The sequence below is a fragment of the Rhodnius prolixus genome, unplaced genomic scaffold (genome assembly GCF_049639745.1).
Source record: "Rhodnius prolixus isolate KJV_2025 unplaced genomic scaffold, Rpr scaffold_6, whole genome shotgun sequence".
Lineage (NCBI taxonomy): Eukaryota > Metazoa > Arthropoda > Insecta > Hemiptera > Reduviidae > Rhodnius > Rhodnius prolixus.
Window position 1 is genome coordinate 38,837,459 of NW_027411634.1, and position 16,005 is coordinate 38,853,463.

At 29.5% G+C, this 16,005-nt stretch overlaps 1 protein-coding gene and 3 long non-coding RNA genes across 35 annotated transcripts in view; 2 read left to right on the top strand and 2 right to left on the bottom strand.

Annotated features, from left to right (window-relative positions):
- Nucleotides 1–525: 525 nt before the first annotated feature.
- Nucleotides 526–9,313, top strand: LOC141460396 (proteasome subunit alpha type-2-like). Of its 18 annotated transcripts, XM_074140342.1 has the most exons (8): nucleotides 526–1,655; nucleotides 1,771–1,887; nucleotides 2,141–2,284; nucleotides 2,845–3,000; nucleotides 3,177–3,313; nucleotides 4,005–4,238; nucleotides 4,751–4,879; nucleotides 8,981–9,313. In XM_074140342.1, exons 6-8 carry the CDS (start codon nucleotides 4,210–4,212, stop codon nucleotides 9,162–9,164), a joined length of 342 nt encoding a protein of 113 aa, XP_073996443.1. In that variant the 5' UTR covers nucleotides 526–1,655; nucleotides 1,771–1,887; nucleotides 2,141–2,284; nucleotides 2,845–3,000; nucleotides 3,177–3,313; nucleotides 4,005–4,209; the 3' UTR covers nucleotides 9,165–9,313. The 18 variants fall into 18 exon arrangements, with proteins under 18 accessions (XP_073996443.1, XP_073996444.1, XP_073996441.1 ...); XM_074140343.1 differs by adding an exon at nucleotides 2,373–2,540 and having other exon boundaries at nucleotides 526–2,284; XM_074140340.1 differs by having other exon boundaries at nucleotides 526–1,887.
- Nucleotides 9,314–9,610: 297 nt separating this feature from the next.
- LOC141460400 (uncharacterized) lies at nucleotides 9,611–11,276 on the bottom strand. The gene is made up of 2 exons (XR_012461953.1): nucleotides 10,856–11,276; nucleotides 9,611–10,253 (listed from the first exon to the last, which is right to left on the bottom strand). It is a non-coding gene; the product is annotated as an uncharacterized lncRNA (long non-coding RNA).
- LOC141460399 (uncharacterized) lies at nucleotides 10,688–13,805 on the top strand. Of its 3 annotated transcripts, none has more exons than XR_012461952.1 (5): nucleotides 10,688–10,706; nucleotides 11,583–11,716; nucleotides 12,331–12,474; nucleotides 13,033–13,159; nucleotides 13,584–13,805. It is a non-coding gene; the product is annotated as an uncharacterized lncRNA (long non-coding RNA). The 3 variants fall into 3 exon arrangements; XR_012461951.1 differs by lacking the exon at nucleotides 10,688–10,706 and adding an exon at nucleotides 11,221–11,239; XR_012461950.1 differs by lacking the exon at nucleotides 10,688–10,706 and adding an exon at nucleotides 11,346–11,487.
- Nucleotides 13,481–16,005, bottom strand: part of LOC141460398 (uncharacterized) — a 254,017-nt gene continuing 251,492 nt past the window's right edge. For all 13 annotated transcript variants that reach the window (XR_012461940.1, XR_012461946.1, XR_012461945.1 and 10 more), the window contains 3 exons: nucleotides 15,487–15,638; nucleotides 14,882–15,021; nucleotides 13,481–13,701 (listed from right to left, as the gene is read on the bottom strand). This is a non-coding gene — a long non-coding RNA (uncharacterized lncRNA). The remainder of the gene's footprint in view (nucleotides 13,702–14,881; nucleotides 15,022–15,486; nucleotides 15,639–16,005) is intronic.

Sequence of the window (16,005 nt, forward strand, 5' to 3'; positions counted from 1 at the left end):
AAAAAAAATGATACAAAGTGGGCAACTCTGTTTCTGATTTTTAGCCAATAAATTGATTAAAATTCACAATAATATTACTGTGCAGCATTAAAAATAAACATACAAAACTAATAAAAATGATTTGCATTAATATATGTGTTTAATAAAAAATAAAATTGATAAACACAAAATAGCTCCTACGCACTTCTATTTTCTGATACGATACTTGATGTTTAGACCAAATTTTGGGGATGTTAAAACTTTTTCCAGTTTGCAGAGCGCTCCAGTGGCGACTTTTGGAAACATAAATAACCTTGTTTTTGTATGTAGTTAATAGACCGAGAACTGTTAAATATAAAAAATAAAACAAACGTTAATAAGAATAAAATTAAAATTAATAAAATATTAAAATTTTAGTATTATTTAAGGTAGTTGTAAAAGATAGTTTTCAAGTTAGCGAGTACTCAGCTGGCGGTTTTTGTAAACCTAATATAAACAATACATAACCTTCTTCATTGGCTAATATTCATTTAGTAACCTACTAACTTATGAAGGAGCAATATGATGCTAGTCGAAGGATGGTTATATATTTTTATTTTTGGATAGGCTGATAACAAACTGACTTTATTTTAATCTTATACGTCAGTACATGTTGTGCTTGTAACGCTAGGCCAATGAAAAATTCTTTTATGGACAAATTTCCTTTGAAGAAAGGTTTATTTATTTTATTATTAAAATGCTGCGGTTAGTTTTTTTTTTAGATTAAGACGGTTGGATTTAAGGGATGTCAGAAACAAATCCATTTGCTCCAGAAGGAGCAATTAATACTTTCATTGAATCTTCTAAAGTACCCCAACAATTGTGTATTCAGCCTTTAATGTCATTGTCAATTTGTGACAGGGAAGGCCTGTCGGGTTTTTGTGTATAAGTTTGTGGATAAAGAAAAATGAGCCACTATAAACTCAGGTTCCAACTAATAATGTGCATTTATACCTGCAGATCGTATTGTGGTAACTATAGAGTTTGCAAGTAAAACAGGAATAAACTGCTTGTACATTTATGAAATTAGGTAAGTTGCTGAATTATTATTTCGAAAGGAGTTCAGCTTTTCATGTCTCAGTTTTGATCAGCAGAAGAGATATTAGTTGGATAGATGTATTTATGTAGTTAATGTAAAAGCTAAATCTGTTTTTAGTATTTCAACAAAATCTTCTCAATAGTGCTAAATATTCATTCTCTTTAGGTTTCTGCCCTTGTTAATGTAATGTATATCATGTTTTTGCCACCGAATATAAATAGAATAAATTTTGAGTGAAGAATTTACTATTTGCAAGGTGGTCATACATTTCGTCGCATTGGAATGGTTTTATAGTGGCAAGAAATTTGTATAATAATAGAAATAGAAAACGGACCGGACCTACACCCCCACGGCACCGCAGCCGCAAGATACTTATTGTGCCTTTTCGTAATAGTTGGTTCGATTTGAAAACTAATGGAAGAATTTCGGTTACAGTTTATCGATAATTTTATATGTATGTATCCTGATCATCTTTAATTGGTTAAACAAACAAGAAAAAGAGCAGAGCAATATAAATGAATTTATGGAGAGAGAATTACTACGCATTAACCCAAAACAAAGAATGGCTATAGTTTGTGCAAGACTGTATTCAGTCAGGGTATGAAGTAACAAAATATTTGAATCTTGAATATTCTTTAAATTTTAATTTTTGAGAATCGCTTATCATCAGTTAATTAAAGAGCTTCGTCATCTTTAAGATCCAAATATTTTAGGAGGTGCCTCATATCTCTACTATGTAAAACTAACTGTCTTTTATACATGCTGTATGGTACATAAAAAAAGAAGAAAGCTGAGTGAAATTTAGCACTGAATTGGTATCTCGCCAAAATGTAAGATTGATTTTAACAGTATTATTTTTAATTGAACACTCATCTGGTCCGTATTTATGTATAGAATGTTTGTGCTACTGAAAATGAGTATAAATCAATCTTTTACAGAGCACATACTGCTCATAAGGTGGAGATTAAGGAGCCATCCCGATCATATTGGGATGGCTTATAGTAGAAGGAAATAATTCTTTTTTTAATTTTGTAAGACTATTAATATAAGAATTTTAATCAAAATCTATCAATAATTTTGTAGGTATGGATCCTGTTTATTGTTTATGGGTAAAAATGAGCAAGGAAAATGGCATAGTAACATAATTTATTTTATGGAAGGAAACGTCAGGCGGATATTTTGCTCGTAAAGCTAAGACAGTGAAGAACTCCGAAAACCTGGAAAATGGTACACAAAGTTATTTAATAATAATAATAATATTCAATTATTACTATAATTCAATATTCCTATTATTATTTTTCTTTTCCCTGGATAGATCTGTGGATATTAGGGACAAATCCACTAGTCCCTAAATGATCTGTGGACTTTAACACAAACCTCCCTACAGTGTTCTATTTTTTATCCTATTCGGTGTCGGTTAATTATTGCAATTAATAATTTTATTGAATCTCCTGAAGTACCCGAACAATGGTGTATTCAACAGGTAATGTGCGAAAGTAATTTTATGACAGGGAAGATTGGTAGACTTTTTGTAAAAGTTTGTGGGTTTACTGTTAATTGTAATTGTAATTTCATTTTAATCCACTTTACTATTTCAATTTTGTTCTGTTTCCGTTGGTATCATTCATCTTTTGAGTGTGCTTCTCTCGTAGTTAACGTCAGAAGTTAACTCAATTACATTCAGAAGCTCCCCCATAAAGGGACCAGCGGATCCGAGAAAGGTTCATTAATAGAATCTCTCCTTATTTCATGTGAACCCTTAATTTACCGAATGATTCTCATTTCAGAGGAGTCCGCCCTTTTATATGTCTCACAGTTGATTTGCGGAAGGGATGATGGCAAACCAACTTTCTCCAGTGTGGTTCATCAGGTGCGTATATGACTTGGGATCTACTGCACCGGGGAAGAACTATATTAGTTGAAAAACGTTTCTTGATAGGAAGGTTTGTTTTAATATTGTTATTTGTGCTAATGGCAAATGGTATTCAGCATTCCACATTTTTTTTTGTTTTTGTTAGTTAGAAAAGAGTATTTATGGAATTGATGTAAACGTCAAATTTGCTTTTAGTATTTTAACAGATACTATCTTGTAGTGTTAAATATTCATACTATTTTTTAGTTTTCGCTGAGTTTGAATTTTTGTATATAAGTGGTTTTTGCCGATGAAAATGAGTATAAATTAATTTTGTATGGAGAACTTACTATTGGCAAGGTGGAGATTATATGCGATCGCATTGGAGTAGTTTGCAGTGATAAGTAAGTTTTTTAGTAATAAGTTTTTAAGCCACTTTATTGCATGAGGACAATGCAAAGAGGAGTTTTGGTTAAATTCTAGGATATTACAAAATTAGGAGGATTCTCCAACGGTCCTAGAAGAATTGGGACGTCTGTTTTGAATTCTGTTCCTTGGTAATGATCTCTTCTTCTAATCTGATAATATAGTCTTCTAACTGAAACTAACCCACTATTCTCAAACTGAGTCAACAGAAGCATTTATTTATTTTTTTTTTCTGTTGAATTGTGATTAATATTCTTCTGGATTGAGCGCTTTGAGTGGTTTCTGTTCAACTGCATATAAATGTGTGTACAGGTTTTCGTTTCTACTTGCATGCCATTCTTTTGAATTGAAATCAAAGTAGAAAGAAAGAAAACTTGTTTTTGTTCTGGGAACAATGTTCCTTAGGAACAATGAAAAAAAAATGCTTTGTTTGAAAGAAATTAAGCTTGATAAGCTCTGTTTTTAAAACCTTTACAAATATTATGAATTCGAAATTCAAATACTTAATTATGTAACAAACATATAAGAATTGTGTTATTAATTCACTAATAAATTAAATTTAGATAATACTAAATTAAAAAAAGTTTAATTACGCTTATTAATTGGCGTCATTTTTGAGTAGCTGCATTAAAAATTATTACAGATCAATTTTAAATGTGGCTGTTGTAGTATTATGCATTAATGTTGAAGCTAAAGATTTCCAGCATAAAGAGGAGTGGCACTTTGTTGCTTTAAGAACTTTGGCACTTTAAGAATAGAGAAGAACGCAAGAAGGACTGGCGAAAAAATCCCTAATATGTTAACAAAAATAGTAGAATTCTCCTGCCGGATCTAGAAAAATTGTGACGTCTTCTTTGACTGAAGATTCTAGGAAATGGCTTCATTTTCTAATCTGCCTAGTCTGTAAGTATAGTCTTCTAACTAAAATGCAACAGAAATATTCTCAAACAGGATAAGCATCCATTTATTTCTTATTCTATTGAAGTGTGATTAATATTCTGGATTGAGCGCCTTGAGTAAGGTTTCTATTGAACTCCAGAGAAACAAAGTGTCCGTTCTCGTGTCTACTCTCATAACTATTTCTATGAATTGAGATCAGATCATTAGTTTATAGATTAATAAATTCTGTGTTACAATTGGTTAGTGATTCTTTAGGTCTTATGACAGTTTTTCGGTCGTTGCTGGAAAAATCCTTAAACTATATCAATTGTTTCTCTTTTCATTTTCCCGACTTTCTTGTTGGCATCATTCAACAGGAACTTTTGAGTAGGTTTTTGTTGTATTTAACATCAGAAGTTAACAGAATCACATGCTCCTGTTAAGAGGCACCAACGGACCCAGGCAAAAAAAAAAAAATTAAAAAAAATGTCTGGTTTCATGTAAATCCTTAATTTTCAAAATTATTCTCATTTCAGAGTAGTTCGCCGTTTTGGAGTCTCACTATTGTTCTGCAGATGGAATGATCAATTAATTTATGGAAAAAATGGTACCTACGACTCAAGGGCAGAAAATGGCCTTATTGTGCAAGAGTATATTCAATCCGGGTATGTATTAAAGAAATATTTAAATCATCAAAGTTCTTTTTATGTTCTCGAAGTTTAATTATAAAAATCTTTTATTACTAAATTGATTGATCGTTAAATTAAAGGGCTTCGTCATCTTTAAGTTCTAATTATTTCAAAAAGTGCTTCATACCTCTAATAAGTAAAGCTAAATGATTTGAAAACCTATTAAATAGTACCTAATCAAAAAAGAAAGTGGATGAAATTGTGCACTAAATTGGTACCTCTCCAAAATGTTAGACAATACTCAATTGAAAATTTCTTATTACAACCAATCACAATCGGCGATTTAAAAAAAAATATACAGGTCATGTCGTAAAATTAATTGTAAGTTTTATGTATTAATAATTTTTGAGCCTCTCATTTGGTGACTCTCATTAATTCTAAAGAAGATAGATTATTACAAGTTTGCTTTTCATCCTGTGTCAAATTTTACGATTGAAACTGACAGTACAAAACAAGTTAAAACTGCTAATAAGTATATAAGCGTATTAGATGGCCTAGTCCCCAGGATGAGAGCATGGCATTAATAAAACGATTTTAGAAAAGATTGAGAAAGAACCGTCTATTTAATCATGTAGGGGAGTTGCAGTGTTCTACGGGTGCATCTCCAATATCATAATTGACTCTCATAAATGAATGTTATAGATATCCCGGGATTTTGGAAATGACGATGCTGTACATTCATTTAATCAAAAACTGAAGGAAGGATTTACTGGTCAAATGGCAGCCGATGATGTAGAAGTTGGTTTCTGTGATGAAGCGGAATTTGGAGCGCTAGATCCGATCACGAAGGGACTACTTCGCGAACATACCCTAAGGGAAGTGTAATTATGCCAGGAAAACATTTCATCAGTTAAAGGTTTTTGTTCAAAGGAGTTCTCTTTTATAATATTCTTATTATTACAACATTCATTTACTCTTTTTAATATATGAATAAAAATGGATTATTACTTTCATAAAAATGTATCCCACCTAAACCTTATCAAGTTAAAACCTTAAAAGACGTTAAATGTTTAATTTGTGTCAGTTGTCGATTCTTTCAGTCATCGTATTCAGTCAAATCGTACTTCAATTCTTAGAGGAAGAGAAGCTAAAGTTGCAAACACGAAATACTAGTTATCTTTATCAAAAGCTGAAATTCTCACGTCGACATCCCTAAGTACGTCTGGACTGGAAATATTCCGCTAACTCACCACAATAGACACCTAATTGGAGGAGATTCACATTAGTTTAAATGGATTGGGTTTGTATTTTGAATAAAACTCTATTATTAAGATAATCTGTATTTTGTTTCAATGTTTAAACATATTTGTTCATCTATTGTCTTACAGTTAGGTAATTACAATTTAAATAATTCAAGAAAATGTAATTTAAATAAGTTAAATTCAACAAGATATAAAACAAATTAATTAAAAAGAACACTAAATGGTTACAAAGTATAATTAAAAAAAAAAAACGTAATTTATTTAATAGAGAGAGAAATAGATAATTTAACTTTTGTTACCATGGTGAAACTAATTCAGACATTGTCCATTTTAAAGAAAGGCTGTGATTTTAATGGCTAAATTTGGTGTTAATAAATTATTTAACTTTACACGAGTTAATTTTACAAGATATCCATATAAGTGGCTGGACTAAGAAGATAACTGTGCACGTATGTTTTTCTTATAGTTATATAAACTGCAATCAAATGGAAAATCAATAGTTTTTGATTGCGTGGAGCACATTATTGATTGCTATTCACATCTATTCTTTTTTGTTTCAAAGCACAGGTTATGTTGGTTCATTAAACTTGATTTAAGAAACATTCCTACCTTAAGTTGCAGATTATCGTAAAGATTGTATTTTAAGAGGTATTTAAAGCATAAGATGGACATCTACTGCCCAGAAATTGTTGAAATATTTGGAAATCCTTACTGTTTACTAAGTAGCGATCTCATCTCCGCCTTACTTCTCCAACAGTGAGTTGCTTCAATCTAAAGAAGAAAGCACGAGTTTAATTATTCTTAACGATATCCTTATGGCAAGGTGAGTGGGAAAATACAGAGAAAAGAAAACTGTTCATTTCTCGAAAGATTATCAAACCTGTTTTTGTCACTTAATTTGCAGATTATTTTATGAAAATTAGGAATTAAAATCTATAGCATGTAAAATTTGTAACTACCTCACCTCCAGGTCAAGAGTAAAAGGGTAATGTCTTGTACATAAAATGCAAACTGACAATTTTTTTAAAACCTAGGCTTTTTTAATTATTGTTAGAAAGGCATTTCATTTCACAACTTAATAAAGTAAAGTGATTCTTCAAAGTATTTAACTCAGACAGAAAGGAGAGGCTACAAATTTTTAATCACTTAAATTGAAATTAGTTGTTAAAACATACTTGCTCTTAGATACGTACTTGAAATCTCTCTTGTACACGCCAAAAGAACCCAACACTTTTAATCTTAATGTGTTACTTGAGTATTCTTTAGGAAAGGTTCAGAATAAAGTATTTCCAGGTTTTTTTTTTATATTTATCTCCCAGTTACTTTAAGTGAACTGAGTTCCCTTGAAAAATATGAAACAATAACCACATCTTTTCTACCCTTAAACGTTAGGATCACTAATTATTTATAAGTGCAGTAACTTTTTCACTGCGCTCATTTCTATTTTCAAAATTAAAAGTAAAAATAAACAAATTAAAGAATTACTTTCTTTCTACCAGTTTGTAAATAATGCTATAACCAAAACTCTGTTCATATACAATTTTAACTTCTTTCTAAATTTTATAATATATCCAAATAGTTTATTAACAAAATTATGGTCTGTAACAGAAATGTTTTATTCTTTCTACATAACAAATAATAAAAAAAGGCAGTACCCTTTCTGACTTTTCGCCCAGAAATTGATTAAAATTCACTTTAATGTTGCTAAATAGAACTTTAAAAAACTTACATTTAAGGAGCACTAATTTTTTTAAAATATGTATTTTAAATGAATAAATAAAATTGTCAAAAACAAATATTAATATGTTAAATATTTAAAAAAAAATGATAAAAATGAAAAAAAAAGAATATAAACATATTAGAGCTCCTACGCTGGTTTGTATCCTAATACAAAACTTGAAATTTTAACATTATTTGGTTGCAAAAAGTACTTTTCCAATTATCAGAGCGCCCTGGTGGTGATTTATGTAAACCTTTAACAATAACCTTCTCTTTTGATAATGATCAGTTGGTTACTTCTTATACTAACACATCTGCTGCAGCTTGAGTCATGGGTTCATTTGTTGAATAGAAAGATTGGAAACAGACTTTATTTTAATTTAATATGTCAGGCGAATATTTTGCTCGTAAAGCTACGATAGTGAAGAACTCTGTAAACCTTGAAAAATGGCACACAAATATTATTTAATTGTTATAATAATAATAATTATTATTATTTAAAAATTACTAATATTATTTTTCTTTTCCTCAGATAGATGTGTGGATCTGGCTCTCAGAGATTGGATCAGGAGAGAACATGAACTAACATTATTCCAGTGTATCTATCCGTTGGATAAGAAAAATGGCAAAGCAATATCAAAATACTTTTTGGAGAAAGGATACCTTGCCTCAAAAAGTGCTAACAATGGCCATAGTTGTGCAAGAGAACATTCAATCCGAGTATGTAGTAAAACAATATTAAAATCAATGTTCATTTAATATTCTGAAAGTTTAACTAATGAGAATTGTTCTTCACAAAATTCGATGATCAATAAATTATGTAGTAAAATTAATTGTAAGTTTTATTTATTAATAATTTTTGAGCCTCTCATTTGGTGACTCTCATTAATTCTAAAGAAGATAGATTATTACAAGTTTGCTTTTCATCCTGTGTCAAATTTTACGATTGAAACTGACAGTACAAAACAAGTTACAACTGCTAATAGGTATATAAGCGTATTAGATGGCCTAGTCCCCAGGATGAGAGCATGACATTAATAAAACGATTTTAGAAAAGATTGAGAAAGAACCGTCTATTTAATCATGTAGGGGAGTTGCAGTGTTCTACGGGTGCATCTCCAATATCATAATTGACTCTCATAAATGAATGTTATAGATATTCCGAGACTTTGGAAATAAATGATGCTGTACATCCAGTTAATCAAAAACTGAAGGAAGGATTTACTGGTCAAATGGCAGCCGATGATGTAGAAGTTGGTTTCTGTGATGAAGCGGAATTTGGAGCGCTAGATCAGATCACGAAGAGACTACCTCGTGAACATACTCTAAGGGAAGTGTAATTCTGCCAGGAAAACATTTCATCAGTTAAAGTTTTTTGTTCAAAGGAGTTCTCTTTTATAATATTCTTATTATTACAACATTCATTTACTCTTCGTAATATATGAATAAAGATGGATGATTACTTTAATAAAAATGCATCCCACCTAAACCTTATCAAGTTAAAACCTTAAAAGACGTTAAATGTTTAATTTGTGTCAGTATTCGATTCTTTCAGTCATGGTAAATATGTAAATCAAATCGTACTTCAATTCTTAGAAGAAGAGAAGCTAAAGATGCAAACACGAAATACTAGTTATCTTTATCAAAAGCTGAAATTCTCACGTCGACATCCCTAAGTACGTCTGGACTGGAAATATTTCGCTAACTCACCACAATAGACATCTAATTGGAGGAGATTCACATTACTTCAAAAGGATTAGGTTTATATTTGGAATAAAACTCTATAATTAAGGTAATCTGTATTTTATTTGTTTCTATATTTATTTACCATTTGTTTATCCATTCTCTTACTAAAAAAGTTAGGTATTTAGAATTTAAATTCATAAATAAAATGTAGTTTAAAAAATAATTCTATACGGTTAAAATATAATTCAAATAACATTTACAGAGCATCATATAATATATTAGACAACATATAACACAACATTTGATCCCATGATGAAATTCATCAGATATTTTACATTCATAAAAAAGTGCAGTGATTTTAATGAGTATATTTGTTAATTATTTTACTTTACAAGATATCCAGATAACTGGCTTGACTAAGAACAGAACTGTGCACATGTTTTCCTTATAATTTAGCAAAATGCAAATCAGATGGACAGAAACAGTCTCCTATAGTTTTTGGTAGCGTATAGCACATTATTGATTGATTACTTTTCACATCTATTCTATTCTGTTTAAAAACCACAGCCTATATTGGCTCATCAATCTTGTCTTAGAAAATATTCCTCCCCTGAATTGAAGATTCTATTAAGCTTCGTATTTTAGGAGGAATTTAAAGCAGAGGTTGTGGAAATCTTCACATTGTAGTTTACTAAGGAGCGATCCTATATCCTCCTTTCTTCTCTAACTGCAGATTGGAACATCTAAAGAACAAAAAACACAAGTTTAATGATTTTTAACGATAGCTCTAAGGTAAGGTGATTAAGAAATAAAGATGAAAAAGAAAACTGTTCAACATAGCTTGGAATTTGGAAAAATATTTACAAAACAGACAACTACATTAATGGTTCATTCCAAGCAAAATATGACAAAAAACCAGGCTATTGTTATTTTCTTGTAAAAACATTGTTGCTCTTACACAGCTATTTGAAATCTCTCTTGTACAGGGCACAAGTACTATTAATCATAATGTGATAAAGTATAAACGAGTATACTTTACGAAACGTTCAGAGCTAAAGACCCCCAAACATTCCAAACTTTGGTTTTTATTTATTCATTTGTTTTTTTAAAACTATCGAAGATTTCAATAATTTACTAATAGTTTAAAATCGTAATAGTTTTTGGTTTTTAAAATCTAAACATATAAATGAGTGGTGGTAAGTACAAATAGACTAATTTCCCAGTTTCCTAAAGTGAGCTGCGTTCCCTTGTTTAAAAATTGGGATCACTATTTATTTATTTCGTGCATTACAATTTGACTACGCAAATTTTTATTTTCAAAATTTTAAGGAAAAGAAATAATTACCTCGTATCTATCAATTTGCAAATTATACACGTTGTAAAACTCGTACTCTTCAAATTCTTCCTAAAATTTATAATTTCCAAAAATGAAGATTTTAAGAAAATTATGGCTTGCAATACGCACATTATGATGTTTTTAAATATAGTGTGTACAAAAATGAGCCCCAATGCCCTTCTACATCCTAATACAAAACTTGATATTTTGACCATGTTTTATGAAAGTTTAAACTTTTTTCATTTGCAGTGCGCTCAAGTGGCCACTTTTGGAGACAAAAATAACCTGTTTTGTATATTTTTAGTTGGCAGAGAACCATTATAAATAGAAAAACAAACGCAAATTAAAAAATACTTCAAATTTACTTATATCAAAATTTTGACATTATTTAAGGTATTTGTAAAAGATATTTTTTTTTTAGTTGACAGAGTATTCTGGTGGCGGTAGCCGTAAACTCTATAACCTTTCTATAACCTTCCGCTCTGGTCAATGTTCAGCTGGTAATTTTTCCATCAGCTCTGTATCGTACACTCAAACGGAGAAGCATTTATTTATCTATTTGTTATTATTTTAAATTTGTGAGCAATATTCTACTTGGTTGAGTGTGGTTACTGTTCAAGTCCAGAAAAATACATGTTTAGGTTCTCGATTCTACCCTTCGTTGTGAAGTGAAATCAAATTTTTAGTTTATGGATACAAATAATTCCTCTGTAATACTTGGTTAATAATTTTTTAGGTTTTAAATTAAGAGATGTTTCTGCTGTAGCTAGTTTGTTTCCATAGGCATCATTCATCATGAACATTGAGTTTCTGTTGTAGTGACACATTGGAAGTTAACAGAATCACACTCAGAAGCACTCACGGACCCAGGTAAAAATAATCAGTTATTACATATGAATCAATATTTTCAAAAATCTTCACTTGCCAAGAATTATTTTTCAGCGAACCTCATCTATGGTACGTCTTTTCCAAATGCATTCTTTCTTTTGTTACTTCTTTACTTCTACCATACTTTTCATCTATTACGTGTTAATTAAATCCTCCAGTTCTAAGCGAATAATATTGTTTTTATGTTCTTGTCATATTCAGTTTTTCTTCTGCCTTAATTATTTCATGTTTAATATCTTATGAATTTAATGTTTACTAACTACTTAATTAACTGTTTCCATGACGTCTTTATTTTCCTTTCTATTATTTTGTTCATCTAGCAAAGCATCTGTCTGCTTCGCTTTCACCAATTTCATTGATATTTCTCTTTTCAGTTACTTTAACGAAAGTTTATTTCTCATCGTAATCTTTTCTTTTTCTAATATTTCTTGACTTTGATTTCTTTTTTTCCTCAGCTTCTATCAAATTTTGTTGTTTCTTCTTATTTTCAACTGAATTTTCATTTCATTTTAATTCTTAATTTATCAACCCTAACAAAAATCACCTGTACACTTTGAACTCTAATTATTGTGTTTAAAATAACTTTCTTTTTTTAGCAGGCAATTTAGGTTGGTTCATTTTTGCATGCGTAAGACATAGATTTCCCTCTAAGGCTCGATGTAACAACAAGCGTCTTATGTAACAAAAGATCTGCATTTTGAGCTTCTCTTTCTAACAAAATGATGGGCCTATATTTCTAGGTGAGTGTTTGTTCTTTTATTAAATTATTAAGTGATAAACACTTACTATTACCTTAGTTGTGCCTATATTCTTAGAATACTTTTTTATATATGAACTAAATATTAGCATTTTACTTATTAAATCTTTGAAAAGTAAATGTATCAATACATTTGGAACGTTTCTTGTTATAAAATTGTCTGTTTCTTCTCAATTATTCATCATTCATGACTTACTAGTAAATTTTCTATTTATTTAGAATTAACTTTTTGCCAGCAACAAAAAGAAATTGAACCAGTCAATAACAATTTAGTTAAATATAAATATATATTTGTATTAAACGACTATTAAATTATGAATGAGTTGAGTATAATAGAGCTTTTAATATCTTACTCTCACTTTTTCAAGTTGTATTTTTACAATCAGATTGAACTTATTGATTAATAATATAAAGTGTACTTTTTGGAAATTTATTTCATTTTCATTGAATGAAAATTATTATAGATGTTTATCTATTGTTTCTTTATTCAAGATTACACTCAGTGAGCCCTATATTTTGATTGAATAATGTATATTTTCAGATCGAATACTGCTGCTACTAGAGTACTGCCTACATGTGTTCATCAGTGGAAGCCCAAGTGACAAAGACGTATAACATCTCTCCATTGAACATATATAAGTTTTGTCAGGAATCAATTAATAAAACAAGTATGTAGTTATTATATGTAATATGCATGTTTATTTTTAGTGTAATGCATGCAGAGTTGGGCCAAGTTCTAAGACTAAGTTAGCCGTTAGCCTTAGTCGTGATTAGCTTATAATTTTGTAATCACTTTTCATAGAAATAATTCCATAATAATGTTAATGTTAGTAGATTATGTGTGTTATTTTATTTTTCCAATCAAATTAATTTTATTCATAAGGAATAAGTGAAATATTATGGAAATATCTTTCATTAGATTTAGGTTTTTTTTTAAAAAAAAAAGTCAATTGTTTAGTTTAATTAGACTTCTTTATTTAATTTTTATAATATACATAAATTGTTATAGATGTTTTTCTCTAGCTACTTAATGCTAGGTAAAACTCACTAAACATTTCAATTATATAAATTACAATAAATAATGATTTTCAGAATCAATACTGGTGATACCCAGAGTACTGAATGCAAAAGTGTTCATCAATGGAAGCCTAAGTGAAAAGGCGTATAAGATCAATCCAATGTAAATATACCAACAACTTTGGTCAGGAATCTATAAAAAAAAAAAGAGTATGCATTTATTATACGTAATATGCATGTTTTTATCAAAATTAAAAATTGCATGATAAAAAAAAAATTTAATAAAAAAGTAAAAATTATTTTGTTTTTCATTTAAATTTGTTAATTAATATGAAAAAGTAATAATAAAACGAAAATAATTGATATTTTATTAATATTCAAAATGATAAACGTAAAAAATGAAAAGGATAACCTAAAAGGAAGGTTACAAAGTCTTGAGAGTGGTAGAAGTAAATTAACGTAAAAAATGCAAAAGGATAACCTAAAAGGAAGGTTACAAAGTCTAGAGAGTGGTAGAAGTAAAAAAGAAAACCTAAAAGGAAGGTTAAAAATGGCTGGCAGAGTCGTGAGAGTGTGGAAGTGGAACTGACAGCTGGAGCGATCTAGTGGCCACTGGTGAACAGGTGAGTTGACTGCCGCCATCTTGCTCTAGAGGCTATATAACTAAGTTCGTTGCGAGGGCGGGGTAGGGTGGGGAGAACCGTCGAAGTGACAACATCTCCCTCCCTTCATGATTCTTTGAGAGAGAGGTGGAACCGTCGAAGCGACATCTCCCTACCATCATGATTCTTTGAGAGAGAGGTTATGAATGTTAGACTAGACTAGATATATATGTTTGAAGCGACGAGCGATATACCCCCCTGCATTACTCAAGTCGTACTGAAGAAAAATCGTTTTGACAGCTGTATATATAGGAAAGGTTACAGCAGTGCTACCTGGTGGCAAATATGTAAACTTTTTTACCTGCCTGATAAGTGGCGCCCTCTGACGGATTTTTTTGGAACTAATTTTTATTTGCATTTTACCTGCCTGATAAGTGGCGCTCTTTGACGGATTTTTTTGGAACTAATTTCCTACTTTTGCTTTTTTACCCACATTTCTTTATTTTTAAGTTTCTCTGTCAGTTTTAAATGTTTTTTAGCAGTTCTTTCTGTATTTTATTAATTTATTTATGTATTTTTTTAATATATCATAGAATGTAAGACTATGTAACAAAAAATTGGTATGGAATAAAGAGATTTTTTTTAAACTAAATGTTTTTCTTAATTCTCCAGCTAAATAATACCTTTTTTTTTTTTTCCATGAAAGCCAAAAACTCATATAATAAATAAGATTGTGATACAAACATGCAAATTACAAAAAGTTACAAATACCTGAATAATACATTTCTTTAGTAATTAATTCACAACAAAAGTTGTTTATTCCAATGGATGTTTCCTCAACTTTTTTTTCATTTCAACATCATTTGATGGATAGTTTTGAAGGTAGTATCCACAGTATTAGATGTTTCAATCTGAAAATCATAATTATTCGATGAAATAAAGTGTTTATAAAGAGTTAATCATTAATTATGGTGTTCTACCCAAAAATACTATACATCAAAACTCAATCGTTTTCAAAAATACATTTTTATCTTACAGGAAATAAACAAAAAAAAAATGAAAAATTGAAAACATAAATGAAATTTAAAATTTTGGAAACAAATGAGTTTTTTAGATTGAACATATAACATTAAAACATTTGAATTACTCCTTCCTTGCAATCTTTCACTTGTGCTAATCTTGTCCTAGTCAAATTACACTTCAAAGAATATTTAAAGGGTAAATATAAAATAATAGTTAAAATACATAACTATAGGGAGACGTGTAAAGATAATGATTGAAAAAAACAAAATTATCATCATTTCACAAAGAAAACATGCAACTTTTAAGTAAAAATTCTTAAATTAGTTTATGAAACAAACATGCATTATGCTTACTTGTTTTATTAATGGATTCCTCAAATTGGTTGGTATATTTCCATTAGATGGATCTTTTACGTCTTTTTCACTTGGGCTTCCAGAGAGATTCGCAGTTATAGAATACAGGAGCACCTTTCACTCACATTTAACCATGTCAGTGTGCTTTAAGTCTAAAAATCAACATTATTGTAAATAATTTGTGCTTATTTACTGAGTAATAATTAAATAAATGTGACTATAATTCTACTAAAGCATTGATTTTATTTCTTTCTTTCCTTTTCATCCAATGAAAACGTAGTATACATATCTAAAAAATAAAAGCTATTACTTATAAATAAGATTAATTTGATTGAAAACATATAACACGCATGGATAAGTAATATTTTTATTTTTTAATTATTTTTATGGAAATGAATTAAAAATTAGCTATACTAAAAATTGTATTGTGAAATTAGAAAATGACACATGCACGTTTGATGATAAATTTATCAATCAAATTAATCTTATTTATAAGTAATAGCTTTTATTTTTTAAATA